This window comes from Trichogramma pretiosum, unplaced genomic scaffold, assembly GCF_000599845.2.
Source record: "Trichogramma pretiosum strain Unisexual culture from Peru unplaced genomic scaffold, Tpre_2.0 scaffold136, whole genome shotgun sequence".
NCBI lineage: Eukaryota > Metazoa > Arthropoda > Insecta > Hymenoptera > Trichogrammatidae > Trichogramma > Trichogramma pretiosum.
The window spans coordinates 25,098-50,424 of record NW_019640816.1 but is presented as its reverse complement, the minus strand read 5'-3'; the positions used below and the strand labels follow the sequence as shown (position 1 = coordinate 50,424).

The 25,327-nt window shown below is 32.6% G+C and overlaps 2 protein-coding genes across 3 annotated transcripts; one reads left to right on the top strand and one right to left on the bottom strand.

Annotated features, from left to right (window-relative positions):
- The first annotated feature begins 721 nt into the window (after positions 1 to 721).
- On the top strand, positions 722 to 4,487 carry LOC106659452 (DNA endonuclease RBBP8-like). Its single transcript, XM_014382028.2, has 6 exons — positions 722 to 985; positions 1,543 to 1,633; positions 2,480 to 3,775; positions 3,848 to 3,959; positions 4,034 to 4,136; positions 4,227 to 4,487. Exons 1-6 carry the CDS (start codon positions 829 to 831, stop codon positions 4,277 to 4,279), a joined length of 1,812 nt encoding a protein of 603 aa, XP_014237514.1. The 5' UTR covers positions 722 to 828; the 3' UTR covers positions 4,280 to 4,487.
- A 676-nt stretch (positions 4,488 to 5,163) lies between these two features.
- LOC106650331 lies at positions 5,164 to 24,691 on the bottom strand. Of its 2 annotated transcripts, none has more exons than XM_014368264.2 (17): positions 24,325 to 24,691; positions 18,442 to 18,568; positions 13,767 to 13,823; positions 13,628 to 13,688; positions 13,244 to 13,375; positions 13,048 to 13,156; positions 12,257 to 12,500; positions 10,881 to 11,372; positions 9,413 to 9,562; positions 9,293 to 9,339; positions 9,033 to 9,215; positions 8,565 to 8,697; positions 8,419 to 8,486; positions 7,913 to 8,296; positions 7,602 to 7,823; positions 7,033 to 7,451; positions 5,164 to 6,956 (listed from the first exon to the last, which is right to left on the bottom strand). In XM_014368264.2, exons 2-17 carry the CDS (start codon positions 18,554 to 18,556, stop codon positions 6,695 to 6,697), a joined length of 3,078 nt encoding a protein of 1,025 aa, XP_014223750.1. In that variant the 5' UTR covers positions 18,557 to 18,568; positions 24,325 to 24,691; the 3' UTR covers positions 5,164 to 6,694. The 2 variants fall into 2 exon arrangements, with proteins under 2 accessions (XP_014223750.1, XP_014223757.1); XM_014368271.2 differs by having other exon boundaries at positions 8,571 to 8,697.
- Between the last annotated feature and the right edge of the window lie 636 nt (positions 24,692 to 25,327).

The following is a 25,327-nucleotide window of genomic DNA, read 5'->3' as shown; positions in this document are numbered from 1 at the left end:
ATTGAACTATTTAATTCTTTTTTGTTTTCATTGGTAACAAAGAAAAAAGAAAAAAAATTGTTTAGTTTACTGCAATGATGTTTAGAAGTCTTAACGCAATAGTTTCTTAAAACTGTATAATTTTTATCTTGATTTTATAACTTTTTTATCAAGTCGTTTTAACATCAATTTTAATTAAAATCTTTCTCAACAATATAATTACAAATGTTTATAATAACAGGGAAAAATTATGTTTCAATTTTCATTTATAAAACAAAAATAAATTTAAATAAATTAATTTATAAGAAAATAAATCATATTTTCAGATTAAGAAAGCGCGAGAGTATTAACAGTTTGTGCCAGAGCGCGCAGCCCGAGGGGTATTTTTACAATACCGCTAAATTATTGGGACAATCAAATGAATTTATAGTTCGGAGTTCTTGTAATATGAGTGTATATATCTATAGTTTGCAATGTTACACAACGTGAGTGGACAGTCGACACTCGGCAGTCTTCGTGATAAGTTTAAATTTTTCGGCAACAGCGCATAAACTTATTCATTCTGATAATGAATTGCGCGTATATTTGTTAATAAATTTGCCAAAAAGCAGATCTGCATGACACTGTGCTAGCGTTAGAGGAGAGGAGAGCAATGAGGAGAAAAAAATAAATTTTGAATATGATTCTATTTATATTGTGAACAAAATATTTTGACAGCTCAGTGTTATTTGATAGATTAATTTTTTGTATGATGAATAGCTTTTATTTTTTACCAATATTTTTTATAAATTATGAATAAACTTTCATGTAAAAATATGCTGTGACAAGTTCGATTAGGATTTAAGAACAATGGATGCGCTTCAATTTGAGCTCCAACCCAACCTCAAATTCGTATCAGAATTAAAATCAGATTTAAAAGAAAAATATTTGGAGCAATATGGAATAACTAAAAACTACTTATCATCTTTTTTATCTTCTTTGCAAAAACTTTATCAAGAACATCAAAGTGAGTGAATTCTTTGTTTTTCATTAAATTGATACATGTATACTTTTTTTAGTTTTAAACATAATGTAGTACATTAAGAATTATTCTATTAAGAATAAATTTTTGTACAATCATAAAATATCTTTCATAAAGTAATTTTTGTAAATTTTTATGCTAATCAGTAATTGTTATAATCATTCATATCAACACTCTCTACAAAAACATCAACGCTACAATTAATTTAGGCAAAAAAAGTAGAGTAACTTATCTATGATTGCTAACGAATTTTCCTTGGAATAAAATTAACTCGAGATTTCTGACAACGAAAACAATAATTCTTGAATTATTGTTGCGCTTTTATATTTATATTTATATATTTTTATATAGTATTGCCAATAGATTTTGTTGGCACAATTTGAATAGTAATTTTTTTGCTAAAACAATTATAACGATTTTTTTTTTTTGAAGGCAAAAATAAAAAGTTTTAGTCTCGCCTGCATTTTCAAGCGTCATTTTTTATGCAGCGGCGATACATAATTCATACAACGTTATTTATCAAGTAATTTATATTTTTATAGAAATATTAACAGATAATTTGGAGCTACGTATAATCAATGAAAAATTAAGGAAACTCATTGAAGAAAATGAAGCTTGCAATGAAAAAAAAATGTAAGTTTAAATCAATTTTTTTATATACACTACACTGAGAAAAAAAATTCATTGATTCAATGAAAATTTAATTAAATACATTCTATGAAATAATTTCACTGAAATAATCTTTTTTTATTTCATCCAACAAAATATTTAGTTGTTTTTACCAAAATTTCATGAAACTAAAGAAAAAAAGATTATTTCAATGAAATTATTTCATAGATTGTATTTAATTAAATTTTTATTGAATCAATGAATTTTTTTTCTCAGTGTACTTAACAAAATTATCACAACAAAAAATTTCATCGAAATTTTGTCAATTTTCAAATGCTTCTGTCTTGGTCTATATTCATCTTATCGAGACGAACTTTTTTTAATTTCTTGAAAATTTTGTCCTCTTTAAATCAATTTATATTATGTTAAAGTAAATATATAGTTACCAGTAGTATTTGAGCGCAACACTAAAAATTACTGAAAAATATCGATTTTTCAAACGTGTCAAAAATCGCGTCGATCTAAGCTAAACGAGGGATTTTACGTACTTTAAATGGTTTTGATAAACAAAACACTGTAGTCCATGAACACGTTTAAACGATCGATATCTTTCAGTAATTTTTTGTGTTACGCTCAAATACTTCTGGTAACTCGATATTGACTTGAAACCGTACATAATATATATGGATTTTTTAAGAGGATAAAATTTTCAAGAAATTAAAAAAAGTTCGTTTCGATAAGATGAATATAGACCAAGACAAGCATTTGAAAATTGATAAAATTTCGATGAAATTTTTTGTTGCGATAATTTTGTTAAGTAGTATATATTATAATTTTAATGACCATAAAAATAATCAATTCTACTTTTAGTTTGGAAAAGTTGCATGAGTCATCTTTAGAAGATAATTGCAGAGCACCAGACTATAAAAAGCTACTTTCAACTGAAATTCAAAGTTCTAATGAAAAAGTAAATGGTAATAATAATGACAAGTATAATGAACAAATTATAAGAGATCAAAATATAGAAAAAATTTATGAAGATGCTGAGCCAATGAATGAAGAAAATAATTTTGATGTTATGGATATATGTTCTACAGATTTCAATTCTGATATAGAAGAAAATGTCAAAAATGATGATGTGACACCTCCTGTTTCAAAAACCAATACACCAGTTAAAATAAAAAATAGTCCTATTTTCAGTAAGAAAAAAAAAACTGGATCAAAAAAAAATTCTTCTTTTGTATCAAATTCAAGTTGGGATAGTAAAATTAGTTTCAGTGAAAGTATTTCAGATGCATTTTTTGATGATTTGGATGCAAATGTAGATCAATTACTCCATAATATGAATCAGAATAATTCTACTGAAAATGAACAAAGCTTGTTGACAGAAGTATCCTCTGAATTAAAGGATGAAACAAATAAGGAAGTACTGAAAGTAGTCAACAATAGATCTGTAAGTTCAACTTCTTATATTGAAAATGAAAAAAACAAAAATTTAGTGTTAGGTATATCAAAAATTTCCTGTGGTAAATCAGATTATACAAACGATGGAAAAAAATTGAAACAGGCTACTTTGGGATTTTTTGGTAAAAAAAATTTGCCACTAACAGATGTTACAAAACATGCTGATGAAAATATATGTGAAAAAACTTCAATGATTTTTGATCATGAAGCAAATTCTGCAGGTCCTTCTCTAAACTATCAACAAATTCAAGCTCTTGACTCCAAACTAACTCAAGAAATTGAAAAATATCAGAGCAAAGTATTGGATAAAGAGGATGATTTGATAAAAACAAGTCCAATTGTAAATACTGAATCAAAATTACGAAATAAACTTTTTCAATTAACGAAATCAGATAGTCAAAAAATATCATCTAGATTAAATGAACAATCAAAAAAGGATTTGATGACTGAAAGACCAATCTTAAAAAGTATTTCAATGAACAAAATAATTGTCTCATCGACTTCTGGTTTTAATAATAATAAAAGAAAAGGAAGTTTTCACTCACTCGAAAATCAAAATTCTATTTTATCAAAGATTAAGTTTGAAGAAAAATATTCTGTACAAAATAAAAGCGACCATGAAGTTGAGATAGTTGATTTGGAAAAAGAAATGAAATGTAATGCACCTCCATCCAAAAAAATTTTACTCAACAATTTTGATGTGTAAGTAATTTTAAATTAAATTTTTGGAAATTGTTTTATAAAAAATAATTTTTAAAAATCTTGCTGTTTTAGAGTATCTAATGAAGTAAAGGAAAGTTTGAGCTATGCTTACATCGAACCTCCTGTTAGGAAGAAAGCTGATAGAGATAAGTTGTTAGGATGGTGCTGTCTGCAGTGTGCTAATGTAATATTTGAAAAATCTATTTATTTAGATAAAAATATTAATGCGTACATTAATTTTTTAAAATTTTGTTTTAGTATTATGAAAAATTGGATTTAACTGAGGAAGAAAAAGAACAACGTAAAAATGAATGTTCTAGACACAGAGGAAAGTTTAAGCCACTTATTAGTACTCCAGAAAGTAAGTGTTAATAAAAGGAATCTTACTTTATTCTAAATTATTTTATAAAATTAGAATGAAATATAACTCAATTTGATTAACTACTTTAAGGTTTTTGGGATGTCAATTTCAAGGAAACAAATACATCTTCATGTGATAACTGATTTTCGTTAAATATTAAATATCAATTCAATGTAAATATAATTCATGCAGTGTCATGAAAATATTATATATTTTTGTAAGATTGTTTATGCTTTAAAAGCAAGTAAGTAATGTTTGATAATTCTATACAAAGTGTAATTTAGTTTTTTACATAAGAATTATACTATATTTTTATAAATTAAAAGTATTCAAATTAAAAGACTTAATTTTTTGAACATAGATTGATTTATTCTCCCACAATATATTTATATATATAATACTCTCCTATAACATAGCATATAGATTTTTTATTTCTAAATATATCGTTTTAGACTCACACAAAAATATATATAAATATATTTAATCTTCAAGCTGACTTCTAAAAAGATTAAATTAAATTCGTTCGCTTTCGTCTAGCTGTTTTTCGCTACTCAAATGTCCAATCATTATAATGAGTGAAACACTGTATTACTACTAATAATACCATTGACTTTAAATGAGCATAATTATTTTTTGTTGATGCAATTTTTTCAAAATGAAATTAAAAGTCATTTCTGAAAAGTCATACGTTTTAAATGCTACAAAATAAATCTGGAAACATACTAATGAGTATACTCCAAAACCGCTCTTATTCACCTGACAATTAAATAAATAACAATTCATAAATACAATTTGTAATATATGTAGTAGTTAATGATTACCAATTAATCAGTTGCTTTTTACCAAAAATTTGAGAATAATTGTAAATTAAAATATTCAAAACTTATATTTAGTGGAAGGTAATTCATTAAACTAAATCGACTGAGAAGGTGGTATAGACAAGGGCTTATGGTGAACAATCTTTTAAAATTTTGCACATAAATAATTGAAATTTGAAAAATTTTCATGAATACTCTTTTCTTACATCGATAATTTTTCTACCGATTTTTATCTCATAGAGTCAAATGATCAGTCAAGTTTTTAGTTTATATAATTTCTATTAGGATTTGGGGACCATGATATTAAAACTACCACGAAAAGTTCTTTCTGTGTGATTATTGGTTTCTTTATAATTGTACTATAATGTTATTTCTCGCTATCCTTACGTACTGCCTTATATAGTTTTTTTTCTCAAAAATTCTTCCAGTACATAAATACAAAGACGAATACAATATATATCTCGAATCAATTTTAGTTAATATTTTCAGCTAGTACAAATCTATTCTTTCGTCATACATTTTATCGAACATTGCGAACCACGATGTAATATATATATAAGTAGGGTATTTTGTTATTTTATTATAATTAAAATATTAATGGTACGTCCATCGAGTATAAACCACGAACAAAATAATTTAAAATGAATTAATGAAAATTAATTTAAATTTCATTAGTTACAGTAGTTGTATCATGGTCCTTCGGGATATATAAATATATATATATACATTAATGCTTGGACACATTTTTATCATTCCATATTATTGTTAATAACTGTAATGTATAATTATCTTTTACACCATTGTACGTAGTATAGTAAAATATTTTTCGGTGACTTTAACGTTTGACTTACTTTCAGATAATATATAATTAATAATAATGTGGTAATGGTACATAATACATTTAATTTTCATGACATTCAATATCTATATATACTCGATGAATTATTCTTATAGTTGAAATTTCATGTAAATTAAAATTATGCTTATATTGTACGATAGTATAACGTGAAGGGGACTCAATGGAAACCACATCACCGTAGTCACTTTGTTAAACACCTTTATAATAATTGCATCGAGTAGTATGCATGTAATAAACATTCAGCTCAAAAACGTGTACATGCGTAAAATATTCATAACAATACATGCACGAGTTGTAAGATACATCATTGACTACCCGATCCCACTTCATATTCCTTATATTTTGCACGATGAAAGTTAGCCCATCATTTGCCTTCATAGTCTACTATTCTCTCATCTGAACTTAATCTTATCGGCTTATTTTCATAGGCCGGTCGATCGCACAGCGAAAAACACTCATATGAGAAATGATTTTATTGTGTTAATATACTGCAGCATATTGAGATTACGGCTCGAAGTACAATGAAATTCAAGGCGAATCAAGTATATGTGGGTACGTGAAAATAGGTAACATTGTTTGCCTATATAAAAGATTTGTCAAAAGACTCGTACGTATGATTTCGATTATTGATTATAAAGAAAATATTAAAAATGGTATACAATTAGGAGCTATCATTATTCATACAAATCCAGACGTTTAAAATTAGTTTAGCAATTATAATACCATAATCGAAGATACGAAGAAAAAAATATATGCAACTTAAATCAAAGAAAGCAAATTGATGGAAAAAATTGAGGTTGAGCTATATGAGCAGGATGGAACGTACATAGACATGTCTGTATATAATTTTGGATGCTATGTAATATCGGTGGCTCTATGCTTTATTTATCAGACTTTGCCGTAGACTTGCTATTGTTAGCCTTTTCAGCGGCGACGATAGGCAAGGATTTGAGAATAGCGTGCACCTCTTCGGCAACAGCCATGAGGGCAAACTCGAACTGCTGCTTGTTGGCGACCATACCCGAGCGTTGATCTCTGATGTGCTCCAGGGTGGTCGCGATGTCGATTTCCTTGGCTCCCTTGGACATGCGATTCAGTACCATATCGATGAGACAGTAAGTACCCGTTCGACCGGCACCATCGCTAAGCACACGGATCGATGAAACATAGTTCGACAGCGCGAGTTTGTAAGCGCAAAGATAACAAATGAGCCGCTTACCTGCAGTGCACTATAATGGGACAAGATCGGCCACGGTACGCCTTGTTGACTTTCCGGCGGAATTCAAGCAGAGACTTGGTACTCTTGGGCAGGGAGTCCTGCGACCAGGTAAGAAAGTGGAACTGCGTGACGGTGCGCGTCTCTCCGCTCCGCAGGTTCTTCAGGTAAAATGAGCGCACGAGGTAGTCGTCGCACCAGATGTGCTCCGAAACCATGTGCACTTCGAACAGGTTGTACTGGTCGGAGCCCTCGTCGGGCCAATAGCGGAAGCACATGGCCTTGCCGTCCTCGACGAGTCGAGTCAGCATGACGATCACCACGCTGCCCTGCTCCCAGACCAGCTGCCAAAAGTCTGCCGCAGTCTTTGGCAAAGGGCCCTGCGTAGCGATGTATGCTGGATTTCGCGGGTCGTGATCCGTCTGTAAAGTCAACGTCAACGATCGAGAGTTTTTTTTCGACATTTTTCACAATCATTCTTCCTTTCTCTATCCCCTCAAATATTTTCATTACGAGTAGTTTTTCAAATTTGCAATTCCAACTTCAAATGGATAAATAATCAATTAACTTACAATAGTTGAAGCATTTATGTAGTCTGAATTGTTGACATTTGCCAAATCATTTAAAATAACTCGAGAATGATCATAAGGTAGTGCTGCCCCAGGTCTGTTTAATTCTGCATTTCCCTCTGCAGTTGCGATTGCAGTTGAGCAAGGCTCAGCTTCGTAGGAACTCAAAGCAGCCCATTCCTCGTCCAGTTTAGTTTGATTTTTTAAATGTTCTTCCATGTATGACTGGATTGGTACAGGAAAAAAGATATCATTCATTATTTTATTAAAAAATAAAATAACAACGAGTCATAAATTTGAAAAAAATGAATTACCAAAACAATATGCCCAGTAGCAACATCCATATTGCTGACAGGTGGCTCTTCGTTCCACGAGGACGTACTAGATCGGATTGATTCATTTCTACCAGATTCAATGAGCCGTCCAAAGTCAAAACCTCTGGGCGATTCGGACAATTTGTCCACCTGTTTGGCCTGCATTCGAGCGCGACATAATTCCTGATAATCCTTTGAGGCTTCTGGATCCGGTGTTCGAAGACCAGCCAATTTGGCTCGTGCTTTTGCGTGACGTCGAGCTATTATTAGTACAACGATAGATGCTGCGGTAACGCCGGCCACACCCGTCACCACAAGAGCACTGAATAAACCAGGGTTCATTTCTTCACGTTTTGACACTTCCAATATTGCTGGTAATTTGGTCTATAAAAAATTTCATTAATTGGTAATTATTAAGTTATGTGAAAAAAAATCATTTGATCAATAAATAAAACAAAGTGAAAGAAAGTGTAGTAATGCAAGCATTTTTGTTTTAAATTTGATACCTTATCTCCTATTCCAGCTCGAATAACTTCAATATTAAGTTGGGAATGCAAATCCTTGCGTATGTCATCTGTTAAAATTAAATTAGCCATTTATTAATATTACTATCGACAAAACAGTGCAAAAAATAAAGCAGATTGATTATTACCCTCACCGATTTTACTAACGATATCGGTTGCGTTATAGTCTTTACTGTTTCTAGGTACTTTGAAAGTAATTTCAGCTCGACCAACTCTTATGTCTTTTAGTTCTCCGGGTCTTAATCCCAATAAAGAGCCAACCTATGAAAAAAATTCAGAACAAAATAATGCAATATAAAATTTGACCATTTTCAATAAACCGGTAACTTTTACATGTGCTTCGTGATTTTTCATACTCTGAAAAGATTACTATTTCTACTGTAGATGTCATTATAATTTTCAAATCGACTCTAAAGTAACGCGACCAATAGAAGCTATAAAATACTAAGAATTTAAAGCGGCTTTACTTGTTGGCCCATCACTTTTATATAAGTAAAAAAAATAATGATAAAATAAAAATAATACATAATAATTAAAAATAAATAAATAAAATAATAAGAAAATAAAAAATTGTTATATAAGTTATAGATTCATACCATATTAACAATGCGTTCGCCTTCAGACCAAGAATGAAATTCTTGATTAAATTGTATATAAACGTAATCCAAATCGACGTTTTCGTAAGTCTTTGATAAATTTAATTTCAGATTGTAAAAATCTTTTTGTGCATTTGGAACCGTAAGAATTTCTTTCTTTTCAAGAAGTACGTTCTGACCATTCTGTAATTGAATTGGATTAGTCATATTACTATCATATTTTTTTATTCTGTATACGGATTAATTCTAATTATACTCACATCAAGGAGCTTGCTACCATCCTGGTAATTTTCATCTTCATCAGGGCCTAAAATTGAAAAGAAAACGAATGAAAAATGTACTTGGCAAGAAACATTTCAAAAATAATAACGGTAACTAACTGTATGTGGACTGAATTTTGAAGGCAAAATTATTCGTAGCGTACTGAGGACCTGGTTTCTTTACATCTAAGCGTTCTCTTCGTTTGAATCCTGCCAATTCACGGCGCCATAAAAGTCCATTCAAATCATCGTTCAGGTGCATTTCATCATCTGTTACAACGAGGGAATTAACATGTTGCTGTAGTTTCATGAATTTTTTTACGTTTATTTTTTTAATTATTGCAGCAATTGAAAATTCATACACATTTAATTTTGATATAAAAATTTAACAATTTAACGCAAAAATTTGGTACAGCATAAGCCATAGAAGTACGTTTTCCAAATATGTCTCTCTTCGCTAATAAAAAAGAGTGACTGACACCGCAGCGCATTTTTAATCTTGTCAGTCAAAAATGACGTTCTCGGTTAGCGCAAGATTTTAGGAAGACTATTTGGAAGATGATTTTGTCCACTGTGACCTGAATCTATTATAAGATCTATATAATAAGATCTATAATAGCTTAGGTAAAAATCTCGGTAGTTCTTAATTATTTTTTATCTTGCTAAAGTAATATTTAATGCACTAACATCTACTTTGATACTTTATAATAAATCAAAAATTATTATTGGAAGGTAAAACATGATATAAGTTACCAAGATCACAACCAAAACTATAGAATCGATGTGGGTTAATTGTAGATACACGTTGCGTTTCGTGATCCAGTAGACAAAATTACTTACAAGGAGACCACATGAGGTGCGGGTTACCAAATATCGTGAAAGTTTTTTTCTGGTCTGCTGGTACCTAATAATGAAGCCCCCTATGCTTAGTTTGATCCAATGGGTCTTAGGGCCCATTTTAAAAATCATTCTCTTATTTATTGAAAAATCTTTGTGCTTTTCTGACTCGTAACAAGACATACTAAACGAAAAATTGCATAATGTACAAGTTTTAGAATTAGTCAAAGAATACATTTGAATTTTTTCAGAATTTTTGAGACTCGCTATCACCTATTTTCAGAGGTCTCTGAAATTCTTAAGAAAAACGTAAAAATTTTTAAACTGGGCCCTAAGGCCCATTGGATCAAACTAAGCATAGGGAGCTCCATTATTAGGTACCAGCAGACCACAAAAAAGGGGGGGGTGGGGTTTTTCATTTTTAGGTTTAAGCAAACTAAATAATCTTCAGAGTGAGATTCAATGCAACTTGGTAAATACATGCCACCATACATGGAATCACATCTTGAAAGTGTCTTGATTTAAAAAGAGGAGCTCGTTAAAAAATATTAAACGGGCACAAATCAAATTTCAGTTCAAAGTGAACGTATCTCACTAGTTTACAAAAGAAGGGGCAATCTCAATTTGACAGTAGAAGTAAAATGGAAAAATTATGTGTGAAACCCAGGAGAAAATATCTCTCAAGTATAAGTAATTGTCGTGAAAAAAGTAAATCAGTAAAAATGAAAATAGATATTCGTGGCAATTTTACCTGTAGGATCGGCGTTGCCTCTGAAAGCAGGTAATATTGTTATGTCATCATCGTCGTCGATGAGGCCACTGCCGCTACCCTGATGCTGAGCCAAAGCGTCGATCACAGGTTTCAGAGCATTTTTCACGAGCTTTTGGCGCTGATGCTCCTGCTGATTGTCTTCTTCGTTGTCCTCATCGTCCGACTCGAGCTCGGCATCTTCATCGCTAATGTCTTCGTAATCGGAAAATTGTTGCTCGAAAAATTCCTTAGGGTATTTGTACTTTGAGGAAAATGATTGCTCATCCGTGACAATGGCATCTCTCGGCAAAAATTCTAAATTCTCGTCTTTAGCTTGCTGCTGGAACAGATTCACCTCGTTGTCTAAAAATCGACGCAAAGCCTCGACGTACTCGGGAGAAACGGGGTAATCCGCCACTTGCTCGTACGTCAGTGCGGCCTTCGCTTGTAGATTTGGCTTTGAATTCAGAGAGCGCGAACCTCGATGATACTCTGTGGAATTCGGAAAAAATTTAACGCATAAAAAGAACATTATTATCGCGGGCACATTCATACACGATTAAAACAATTTTAGCAATTTCCATGCACGTTTCCAAAAAAGGCGACCACATGATTTTCGGAACACCTGATTGCCTGTAATTTTTTTCGGAAGCTTCTTAATAAATAAACTAACTATTTTTTCTTCGATCAGATGAGCTTTTAGGCTATTTCGAAAAAAAACGACTTTTGAGGAAAAACGCTAACAGAAAAAATCTTTATTGGAAAATTTTATTAAATATGCATTGGCAACGGTTATTTTACTCAACAACTGTTAACTTTATTAAAAAATGTTTCAGAATAAACTTAACGATTGTTGAGTAAAAAACGCTGCATGAAAAAACAAATATTCTACTTTTCATTCTTATGTATTAACGCTGATGAAAACTAACTAACTTAAAATTATAACAAATTTAAGACAGAAATCGAATCGGGTTTCGGAGTAAGTAATCTCAATAGCCTGAACGAAAACTCTTGCTATTCTATATCACGAACTGATATGCGAGTGAAAATAATTAAACAATAAAACCTAATAGTTTAACTTCTGAAGCTCATCTTTGTATTGATGAGAATATAATCTGAATGGAATGAATCAAAGAAAAAACTCACAAAAGGAGTTGTACTTCGAGAACTTTCAAAGCATAGAAGTATAAATTAACAACTTAATGTGCGAATTAGTTATCTCCTTTTAGACCGAACAACGACTAATATAAACATTATCCGTGCACTCTATAAAATACCGATTTTTATAAGAGTAAATACAAACGTTTTTTCATCGGACAGTTCACATTTACTATTTTTTCAAATTTTTAACAGCTCAATATGAAATGTTTGATTACCATTTTCGGACCGGCCGAGCTTTTCTATAAATCTATCACCATAATCATCGAAGTTCGACGAGTCTTGTTGTTGATGTTGTTGTTGCTGTTGCAGATGATGTTGCAACTGTTGCAATTCATGAAGTTGGGCATTGTCATTAAATTTTTGCTTGCTGTCTGATGTATAATAAACTTCGTCGGCATAGTCTTGCGGAGTGATCTGACTCGGAGCAAATTTCACCACAGCTTCTATGGGATCTTTCACCTGTGGGAAATACATGATACATCAAAGTTTTAGTGCATGATCGCGCGCCTTGCCACTTAAACGTTTGATCGTTATTCTGTAGAAATGTGCACGCACGTAGTTTGAACGAGTTTGGTAATTTTCAACTATATTACGTTTAGTTAAGTAAATTACATCTCCACGACAGATAAATATTGGGTTCTTTTAAAGATCTCTTCATTCATTTCGAATATACCTTTCTGTAAGCTTAAAGCTGTTAAATAATAGATACGAAATACGCATCCAATCTATTGGATTTCTCTTTCGATATATTTTGAAGGTCACTGCGTATTTATCCTTTCACTAAAAAAAAGAACAAATGCATCTCTGCGCGCATTGGTATAAACTTTTCAAATTTATTTTTATTATTATTATTATTTTTTTTTTACCAAAATCTGCATTATTCATGTTAAGCATTGCAAACAACGTCACAAATATTAAGATACAGCATACGCGAAAAAAAACTAAGAGATTTTGATTCTTTTATCATATGTGATTTTTATTTTTGTCTGTGTATATTTTAACTGACCCTGGATTGGACAAAAGCATCCCCATCGACAATCCCATCCTCGCTTTCGTCATCCTTGGTTTTGTAATATTTTAGATGCTTGCACATACTTTCGGCGTCGTTGTTTAACCTGTAACAAATTCAATTAATTGTTATGGGCTGCAGGCAAAAATAAGATGATAAAATGCATTGGTGCAATATGATTGGCTGATCTCACCTGTCACGGAGGTTGTCGAGTAATATTTGCATGACGCACTGAGTGTAGTAGTGTGACCATTTGTAACCTTCGTATTCGAGTCGTTCAAGTTGTGCACGCAAAAGTTCCAGCTCCTCCAGTGCCAGATCGTATCTGAAATGTCACACAAGTTCCCATTACATATATAATCCTCAATATTGAAATTTTGCTCATCGTGCCACACAGGGATTAAATTGAATTAATAATAAGTTTTTAGTTGCATATGTCTTTAAAGGGCTTTTCAGAAAGTTGTGGATAGATGTGGACACGTATCCGAAAAAATAATATAAAATGTCACCTTACATTGGCTACCGACTATTTGTGTAAAAATAATGATTATTCATGACAATTGGAACGAATACTCACTTATATAAATACGCTTCCGTGATTCCATTGGATAATTGTATACACCTCCCAAAAGCCAGATCTATTTATAAAACAAAGTAATTTTATTATGTGAAATATTATTGAATGGAAATTACAAATAAATAACTCATGTTCTCACCATTGTAACAAAAGCTTTCAATTTCTGGCTTACACAAGTTTTTACTGAACAAACAACCTGTCGAGACAAAAAAATCATGAATAACCGATTGTACGTCGGCTTTTGGTGTTAGTATGTTATTAAAATAAAAACAAAAATCAATAAACCTCCGATGCTTATTTATTCGCTGGGTAATAATAATATATTAATTTTTCAATTGTGTTTTTTCGAAAATATAAACTCTAAATTAAAAAAGTCAATCGACACTTGAAATTTAATTCTAGCGGAAGTATATTTTAAAATTTTTTTCAGTTATTAGATTGAATTTAATGTACCGACGAGACCCTATTGGTTCTGAACGAATGAAATTAAAAAATAAATCCTGGCAACAGGCACATTTCTCGATGTAAACTTTGCTTTTGCACAATTTATGATGTCGATATTCTTGCAATATTACTGTAATAGTTTTTGATTCTATTTTATTTTGGAAGATTCCAAATTTAAGATAACTTTGAAAAACTTTTTTTAATATTTCTACTAGATATTTTTCAAATATTGCGTGAATGTCTAGATACCAGGAAAACAAAGAGATATATGTATTAGACTGATTCAAAACATCGAAGTTTTTCAAAATCTCGATTTTACAATCTTATTATGCCTTCTATATGCCTAAAAATGAATCCCAAAAAATTTTTAGCCCGTTTAAATAATTTTAACTGGTCGCTCAACGAGCATTTAGATTTCCGATTTAAATAGGATTTGACAATTTATTTTTTCTTTTTGAATGTCTGAGCCAACTCCAAAAAAAGTTGACAACTATGAACGACACGTATTTCGATGCAAAATTTTATCACCTTTCAGAATCCGGCGTAAAAATTGAGATTGGTGTATTATTTCAGATGTTATGAGCAATTTGGTGCCGAAAAACGTGGTTTTTGTGTAAGTCGAGAAAAGTGCATTTGTTTCTTCAAAAAAATGGCTCAGCACCATCACCTATTGAGAAAATGTCAATGCATTGTTTGATAAGTTTTTTTCACCTTTCCAACGCCGTATTCAGATTTTAAAACGGCCTCAATTTCGCTGAGATACAGCTGTTTTTATGGGATGCGTTTTTGTAGCTGAAAATTCAGTAATTCGACTTCGGGTTCTCGAAAAATCACTTTATTTATTATCGGCCGAAGCGAAGCCAAGGCTGAGACTTTCCCGTTTTTCGCTCCGTAGGTGGGGATAGTACAAAAATTTTTTTAATTACAGCAAAAATAGTATTTTCAATAAATTTGCATAACTTTCATCCTTGTATTTGGTTAATGTTTTTGTAAAGTTACTCCATCTCAATTGGTACATCTTGTAAAAAAACCGCTTGCAAAAATTGACTGCTATATTATTAATTATTGTCAGAAATAACTTTTTTCGGTATAATAAACATTTTATTTTGTTATAAGCGAAACACTTATTGATATATTCTCGTACACATATAAGAATCCCATTTTATTTTTCTCGGGGAAGAACGCATTTTATCAGATATTTGATGCGAAATTGCAGAGAGACTGGGATAGAAACACAGAGAGAATTCTGGCTTATGTCAAATGCAGACTCTGTAGTTATATACCTGCAGTGAATTATAAAGTTGGTGCATCAATTAGTAGGCTCTGCGAACCTTGATTGAGCAAGAGAAATGTGAGAATTTTAACTTTTACAATGCTTTATAGTGAAATTCTATGAATATTTTCATAGAACTTCTTTTTCACAATATTTATTATGACATTTGTTACGAGTGCCAAAAAGTGCCCCCTTCGGCACGAGTATCGTATTCAATTTTACCTTACTGTGCTAAGTTTACATTTATGCCCCTTTTTTCAATGCATAAGTTGCGCTGTCTGGTAACGCGGATAACGCATAAGCGTATGTGAGTGTAGCGTATTTTTCTTTTTTTATAAGAATTTTCCATTAACATTCACGTTAGAAGCTCATGACAATTTCGTTTCGATTTCTTTCAAGACATTTGAATATCTAACAGCAACCACGGTAAGGCGTAAGCTATTTAACATTCCAATTGTTCTTGCTAATTTTTTTAAGGGAACTTAGGGTAGTCAGACCAATCAATGACCGGGTACCAGTGAATGACCATTTTGGAAAATATCATATGAAAAACAATTAAAATAGTTATTTATGTAACAAGTGCCCAAAAGGCGTTTTTGGGCACGAGTGTGCGGAAAAAGACACGAGTGCCGGCTATGCCGGCACGAGTGGGTGTTTTTTCCGCACACTGTGCGCAAAAAGCTGGGCACGTGTTGCATACAAAATTTTATGCAATAGTAGGCGAAAAATACGTTCATTTAAATGAGGCGTTTTACCGCACACCCGTGTCCAAAATGAGGCATTTTACCGCACACAAGTGTCCAAAAACGCTTTTTGCGCACTAAAAAATGTGCGAAAAAATACATTTTTCGTCATACTATTGCATAAAAGCGTTTTATGCAATAGTATGACGAAAAATGTCTTTTTTCGCACATTTTTTAGTGCGCAAAAAGCGTTTTTGGACACTTGTGTGCGGTAAAATGCTTCGTTTAGACACTGGTGTGCGGTAAAATGTCTCATTTTGGACACGGGTGTGCGGCAAAACACCTCATTTAAATGAACGTATTTTTCGCCTACTATTGCATAAAATTTTGTATGCAACACCCACTCGTGACGACATAGCCGGCCCTCGTGTCTTTTTCCACACACTCGTGCCCAAAAACGCCTTTTGGGCACTTGTTACATAAATAACTATTGGGACACTGGCGTGCGGTAAAATGCATCATTTTGGACACTGGTGTGCGGTAAAATGCCTGGTTTAAAATTGAAGTATTTTTCGCTTACTATTGCATAAAATTTTGTATACAACTCGTGCCCAGCTTTTTCTCTCGTGCCCAAAAACGCCTTTAGGGCACTTGTTGCATAATAACTATTATTTATATTTTTCGGAAATTTTATTTGTTTTACAGAGTTTGAGTTTGAAAAATGGATTTTTAATTGTCAGCGGTTTTTTGATTGTGTCCGGGAGCATCCCATTGATGGAACGATCATATATAAATATAATTAACTATATAAATTATAAAGTCATCACAGAACATTTAGCGTAAAGTCGATTTACTGTATTCTGTATTCTGCATAAATGTACAATAATTCATAGTGCATAAGTGTCGCATAGCCGTACCATTCACGATGCCTTAGATGTTAAATGTTTGGTGTAAACTCGATGCGCAGGTATCAGGTAGTTTACGTTGGCAGACTCGATAGATGAAACAGAGATCGTACCCCGATCACAGATTGTTGTACTGGCACTTTTGAAAATGTGCTTAATAAAGCATTTGGAATTACTACATGAAAAGATTCAGTGAAATGGATAACATTAATCTCAGCATCTAACCTAGGGGAAGTGTAAAAGACAACAATGTAAACTTTGACTGTAAACTCTGGATGAGAGCGAGTTTATTTGAACCAAAGGCATTAGAAGAAGAAAATAATTAACTGAAACGCGCTTGGATTACAAGAGATGATAAACGTAGAGCTGATGTAATCTTTACTGCGTCACTCACCTTATGAGAACGTCAATTACTAATTACCTATAGTATTTGTTAACTTAAAATCGTTTGCATATAAAATCAATCGCAAATTAAAATACATCAATTGGACCGAGGTATTATCTAAACTATAATGTTTTATATACCGAACGAGTACTTGATTTTTGACCAATGCATACTGCTTCGACGACTATTATCGCTATTGAATGAAATAATACGTCAGAAAATCCCTACAAGAGAGGAATAAGTTTGATAGGAAAAAAACGAAAACATAAAATACACAACCAGGGCGAGAAGTGTGAAAGCTCGGCATACATACATATTTTATACATATATAGAGGAGATGGGCTTGTGAAGGTGGCTCCCGGATCTAATGCGTGGGCGCGCGCACCCGCTGCTTACGTGTATACATAGAGGGTTGATCGGCTCGATAGCCCACCCTAGAAGCAGCCATACCAGCAGCTCTATATGGCGGCATTGCGTGGGCACGTGCCGTGTACGAGCTCACAATATATCTGTATTTATTCTCTCTAGGCATATTGTTTCAAGTCCTCGCGCCACAAATTTAAATAATAGCTTATTTAATTCAACTTTTTGACGATCGATTTGCTGCCAGCTTTTAAATAAAGTCCTATATTTTAAACTCCTTCGTACATCATACATTCAAAAAATAGATTTATATGAAATTTACTCTTTGTAAGTGTAAAGATATTTCCGTTCATCGAAACATGGACGAAATAAATGCATTTCTATTTCATAGACATATTAAACTTCTTGTCAACTATTTATACTTTGTATTACACAAGAATTGTTTACTAAGATTTAAGACCATCCGCTGCTTTCTCATAATATTCATTTGAAAAAAAAAAGAAAATTGAGTACATAATATTTTAAATGTTAAGAAAAAAAAAATAAAACTTTTTTAAAACTCTATTAGATTTAAATTTTTGTTGATTTTTTTATATTTAAAAAATTGGTATAAAAAATGAGTTACGTTTTATAACTTTTTTATAATATCGAATCGATTTAATCGAAGTTTTAACAAATAAAAATTTGCATTACGTATAATTGATAAGGAATTTCATATTTTTCATAAATGTGTGAATATGACATTACTGCGCTCAACTTACCAACTTCGCCGTAGGAGCTAGCGCTGCGAAGGAAGAGGCCGAGCAAAAGTAGTAGCTGCAGGTGAGTTGCAGCCGGCCGCGCCTCCGCTCCTTCACGCCAGCCCTTTAGGCCCATGGGATAATTTGCCTACAAAAAAAAAAAATAAACAATCCTTACAATTATTTTGTAATTTTTAACCTTTTTTCTTTTACTTTCAGGCCTAAAACGGGCCTGCAAACTTACTGTATTTATAAAGAATATTATTTTATTTACGAAAGCGGTTTTTTAATACACTTGGATAATCTAGAGATAAAGTTTTTTTATGATTGTTTAGTAATTGTACATAAAATAACTCGAGTTTTGCCAAAAAAATAAACTTGAATAGTACTTCGTCTGGTTGATTAAACATTAAAGTTTTACAGGCTCGTATAAGAAATAAATATTTTGTTAAAGCAAAAAATCATTACAGCTTAATTCAATTAATTCTTGTCTACTGAGTATTTTTTTTAATTATATATACTCTGTAGACATTGGGAGTTCAAGTTTTGACACCTCAGAGCTGTATAGAAAAATATTCAGTAGAAGTCTCAGTAAATATGTGGTTTTACTTTAAATGCTAATTAATTTTTTTTTTAAGATAGTTACTCAAATAAAGTTTAATTTTATTTACTTAAAAAGATATTTCTCGGTTTTTTGCAGAGTTAATTAAAAAATGTTACTTTGATTATTCACTGCTAAATAGCTATCATAAAATCTATTCAAAAATATGATTAAAATATCGAAATTCATTATTCTGGTCTTGATTAGTATTTTTATTGTTATTATTATCCTGTAAGCTTTCTTGGTATTTTATTCTGGCAGAATATAAATTTCTAAAATTACATTACCCGATTAACTTGCGAAAACAACACTCATTAAAACATTCAAGATCTCGTAAATTTGTCATTTAATTAAAAACCACAAGCATATGATAATATTCTAAACGCAACGACAATAAAAAAATTTTTAATTTAATAATATGGGCTAATAAATGCGAAAACATATAAAATTAAGAATGCGAAGAAAATCAAATAGTAAATTCACCTTGAAAGATAATACGAGTGAATTGATGAAAACCGCAACTAGGAAAGAGCCATGAATGATGTTCTCGGAAGCTTGGGCTTGCAATATTAATTTCAACAATCCCAATGCTTCTCTTATTTCAATGCTTATGAGAGATAGTTGAGATGGTTTTGATATAAAATGTAATGTAAAAATTTTATAGCACTCCCGGCTAAAAATCTCAACTTTGACACTATTGTTAGGATCTTGTGCATAAAATATTGTATGCAACTTGTGTGAATATGTATTTTTATTAACACAAGCCGAATGCTGTTCTTTAATCCGTAGTTTTGCAGAAATAGCATATCTACACTTGTTGCGTAAAGTACTATGATCAAGCATGATAACAGCAAACTTTAGTAAGATGATGTTTCATAATATTGATCTCTACTTCTACAATTTCATTTTCAAGAATCTGCTGTCCATTTTCAATCGGAAAATCCAATAATAGTATGTAGAAACACTTGAAACGACATCAATGAACCTCTCCCCCTCCCTTTTTTTAACTTGAAAAGTTTTTCTCGTTTAAGACATAACAAAGAAATACAGCTACACAGAGAAGAAAGACAGAAAAGTAAGAAGCTCATGGCTTTGCGCACGATCGCGTAGATATTCATGCTTCAAGCTGATAAAATCAATATCAGCTATTTCTCGTTCACACTTCACTTTCTATTGGTGAACATAGCAATAGATTAGCTATCACGAGACTCAACGCTGACTTTAATTTTCCCTTTTCTAATAACGTATTAATAGATACCTGCACGCAATAATCTTATTATTGTTTTTCACTCCGTTGTGGCGACGCAAAGAATTAATGTGCAGAGAAAACTGTTAATGACTTTTTGATATAACAATGAATACGGCGTGAAAATTACAACATTTATACAATTGGACAATTTTTAGATGATCTTGAAATGACAATGACTTTTTCTTTTTACATGTAATGTTACATGTAACACACTTTTTCTAATATTTTGATTGGTTGATCTTTGAAAGACTTTTGTAATGAATTGTATGCTTTGTTTGCCTTGTGGTCTAGGCAAAATTTCTCTAAAAATTTATTTGATTAGTATTATTATGAAAGCTGCAAATAACTGAAGCTGGGTTGTTTTAAACTTTACTTGTGCTGCAATTGAATGATTCTTTCAAAAACTAAATACTAAAATAAAATTCGTACATGAAATATTTAAATAATATATTATTTAAAAAGTCCTCTAAGAACTGAGCTTATTATTTGATTCATATTTCACGTGGAACGTTATCTAACGATTTTATGGTATCTTTCAGACAAATCTAGTTTAAAATTTATAGACATCAGTAAAATTCACGAATAAATCCAAGCCCGAGAAAGAATAAAATATCGCCCGTACAAGACTTGGGTGGTACATGAATAAATTCGTCAGGTAAACATATTTCCTTAACCAACCACCAGAAGTCACGTAAAACTTATTAGAAAAACAGAATTATATTTTGTCATGACGCTTGCACTTTGATTGCTATTTGATTAAAAGTCGTTTTCAACATTGAAAAATCAAAGTATTATGAAATTAGAAAAAATTCTTTTTTATCAATTACTCAGCTGTATTTGCTTAAATTATTACTAGCTAAAAACTATGAACATATTTTAGATCGATCCGAAAATACAAATTATAACAAAGAAATACAAGTCGATCGGATAGTTCATTCTCCAGAAATCTGCTTGTTACGTGTCCTCTTGCAACATCTTAAAATAGCGCAATTATATAAAAACTAAGTTGGTCATTCGTGAAATAATGGTATACTATTACTCTTGATCGCACAGAAAATTTTCAATTTGTTAGTGCTTATTAATTTTAGTACCAGTTACATTTGCAATTGAGATATATGAGTAAAATATCACCTCCGTTGACTGTCTCGTTAAAACGAAGGTTATCGAAAAATGTGGATTTTTTAGTTTTCAAACGTAATTAATTACAGTGTTGGTTTGTAAATTCACATTTATTAGTATCACTTCTGTAAGAAAAAACAGTAAATTTTAGCTATAAAACTGAACTTTGCGAAGAGCGAAATCTAAAGGTCTTAGATTCAATGATTATTTCCATCTTATGGTTTGAATCGGGATAAACATTTTGGTACCGCAAAATTTGAACAAAAAATTTCAGCTTTTTTCTTCTTTAATTCTTTAACTAGCAGATTACTAAAAAAAGTATCATTTAAGCTTTCATTTCTAAACCAATATTGAAACTGTCTGATCTGTCAATAAAAATGCGTGGATGATCGTTTTCATGCAGCCCAATCACATGCCTAGAGATATGAATACCAAATTGGCATTTATCTCGACCAAAACATTTAATCACCCTTTATTTGTTGTGATATTTTTTACTTAGTTTAGACAAATTGTTTTATTCAACCGACAGATGAATTTTTATCAAACATATCTACAAAAACAAGGAATGTAAAAATGCATGATTCTTACAAGCGTCATTTTACTTTGTTTTTTATCTTGAGCCCTTGCAACTACTATGGGCGCTGGTGACAGAGTGTTAACATTATAATATTTTTCTACTTGATGACCAGCTAAGCATTTTTGGTAAAACTCTAGCAACATTAATTCAACTCTTTATATGTTTTTTTTTATTTAATTCTGTATAGTAATTCTATTAAGAAATCAAACGTTTAATATTTAAACAAAACTTACGTAAAAGTGTTATGACGAATAAACTTTTTTTGTCAAAAAAATATGTTGTATAGAATTATGCACAATATTCTTGCAATAACTCACGAGTTTATTTTACAGTTTGCAATTAATTTTATTCTGGAACGATGCACTTGATATAAATAGAATTGAAAAGGATTTATTTATTCTATATTTTTCAGCTCAAACAATCTTAATACTTTTGAATTATTAAAATTAAAAGTTTTTAATCTCACATGTACAGATTTGTTGTATCTTTTCACGAATTATTGTTTTACCTATCAATAATCTATTTTTCGCAATTAATTAAAGCTAAGGATGTTAATGATTTTCGACAAATTTTGAATTTTTCACAATACTGCTAGCTCATGAAAGCAGTATAAGGGGTAGCTGCTGGGAAAGCAGTCGAAAAATAATTCGAGTAAAAGATTGAAGCCACCGAAACATCCGCAAGTCAATGAGTGTTTGATAAAATGATTTAAACTATATAGAAATAAATGTGTGCTATTATCTGAACCTTAAATAAAAGCAAAGGCTTAAGAATTTGCTACTGGTCTGCGTATAATAGATTTTAAGTCGTCATCTGGCTGGCTTCGAACATTTTAAAAAGAAAATAACATGGTTTCCAAAATCGTACATCAAGAGAGCAATTCTGTCAATTTCAAAGAAGCTGAGAATTGAAAAATATTATTAAAGGATATGATTTAAGACCGCGAAGCAAAAGATATTTTTAACGATAAAAGCGCTTTATTTTATCAAGGTGTTCCTAATAAAATATTGGCATTCAAACAAAATTTTTATCACACAATTCGAAAAAATTCGAATTATATGGCTGCTAAATAATTTGATTTATCGGATAATCCGAAATCGAATGGTGGTCCCCAGGACTTCGAATAATGTGATATCCACGGTCTATTGATATGCGATATTCATGTACTTTTAATTTGGTGATTACTAAACATTTTCTTGATGAAAATACCGTAATAAAAATATCCTGCACAAAATAAAAAGCTGATAATAAATATCAGCTATCGAAATAAAGTCAGATAGTGAATTGTATAATTTAGTGAGCCTGGCGTCGATTTCAAAACGAAAAAGCGCATCAGGTTGTTCCGCCGCAACATATTGCATGTTCTCTCGATTGTACAGGTTTATGTCAAGCGTGTTCCACATATGCACAGGAGAAAATAAAAAATGTTTTGAACCATAAAAGTAAACGATATTGATTATCAACTGACTTGAATCAATTGAATCAATGGTGAATGGTGTTCATATTACTGGAAAATTCCTGGAAAACGAAGTATGACGCGTGCACGAGCTGCTTATGCGCTTTGCTGCTTCCAACAATATGGCAGCTTTTCTCTGTTGTTTTCGTTAGTTTGCAATTATTTTCCTCTAACGAAAAAATTAAAAAAACATACAATTTCCCCTTACTTTGATAGATTGGAATATAACTGTAACGTTTCATTGTTACATTGATAAATCGCATTTAACGTCTTATGTACTTTTTTAAGCGTGCATATATGAATTGGTTTGCAAATTAAAAATGATTTAAACATATTTTGGAATGCTCAACTTGGCGTTATAATACTATTTTTATATGCTCAGTGTCAGTGGGATACGAAGGTCACGTAATCGTGGAAGGTAGGGAAATATAAGGGAAAAAAGAGAGGGAAAAAGGAGAGGATAGTGACGAAGAAAGTCCGAGCAGCGATTGTACATAGAAAAATCCTCGTCATCGTGAGATGGCAGTCAGGCAAGCGGCCAGACGGGCGAGTTGGGGGGTGGGGGCGCGAGTAAGCACGCACGCAAAGAATATTGATGCACGCGTATATATGTATACACAGCCACCCACCCACCCACTCCACTACACATACACGCGTCACAAACATGCATGAATATAGAGTTGGGCACCGGGTCGTGGCAGCAGCACTACCCTCCGTGTGCACTGGCTGCCCACGCAAAGTCGCGCTCGCGTCAAGCTCGCCAGCAAGCGACGTAGGCACAATTATTGTCAGTGATCCGAACTCGCACGAGAACTTGGAATAGCACACAATAGTTGGACCAAGTACTATATTCGATGAGCACAGCTGTGCAACGCTTATGTACATGCAATTGTTGCGCCTACCTGGGCGTGTCGTTTTTGTAAAAGCAGCAGCACACGTATGTTTCAGGGGCTAACGATGCATGTCAGCTTGGCCGAACCGAGAGCGGCGGCGGCGACTCGATTTGCTGCTATCTTCGATGCTGTCTCGCCGAATTCACTCTGCAACGGACAGGATTTCTAAGGTACGAGCCGGCTACTGGAACGTTGCAAAGTTCGGAGCGCCCAAGTTACCATAGCCGCACTCGCGATGCAATGGGAAATTTGCGACTTCAATATGTATCGGGCGTAAGGACGACGCAAGCTCCCCCCTACTCGGTTCGTACAACGTGTATATGTCGCTGCAATAAGAGCTCCGGTCGAGCGCAACAGCCAAACAGCGACTGAAGGGCGGCTTTCTATCCGTGGCGAAGTTAGCTCTCTTCGCGTGACTTCTTCCGAGCTTTCGACAATCGGCTGGCATTACGCGCTTGCGCTCATTATCATCTTCCAAACATCGAGCTTTTCGATCGATATTTCGCCTTCGCTCTCCCGCTCTCTTTCTATCGCGTGCGTTGCCTACTCAGCATTTACGTACTCGCGCACACGCACACGCACATGTATATATGCGTCGTGCACAGCCGCGCGCAAATACCAAAGTACAAATGTACCCGAGAAACCGTTTGGTTGGACGTTCGCGAGACTTGAACGGGGAGAGAGCTGCGCGGACTTACGCCTGGCTGCTGTTGGATAACTGCCAGTCGGTTACCGGCGCCAGCACAACTACTCTTCCTCTCTACGTTTTCACTCGCCCATTTAATACAGGATTTACATCGGCCATTATTGAAGCAATTAAATTTTACGAACTGCAACGCCACATCCTGTCCTCCCGAAACTTGACAATTTCATTCAAAGTTTAAACATTTAACTTTTACCTCATTTTTTGGAGCCATGCTTCGATGCACGACGCATGGGTTTCTACGATCACGCTAATTGTTAATTGCATCGTTTGATACACCTTCATTTTAAATCTCTGTTTCCTCTCCAT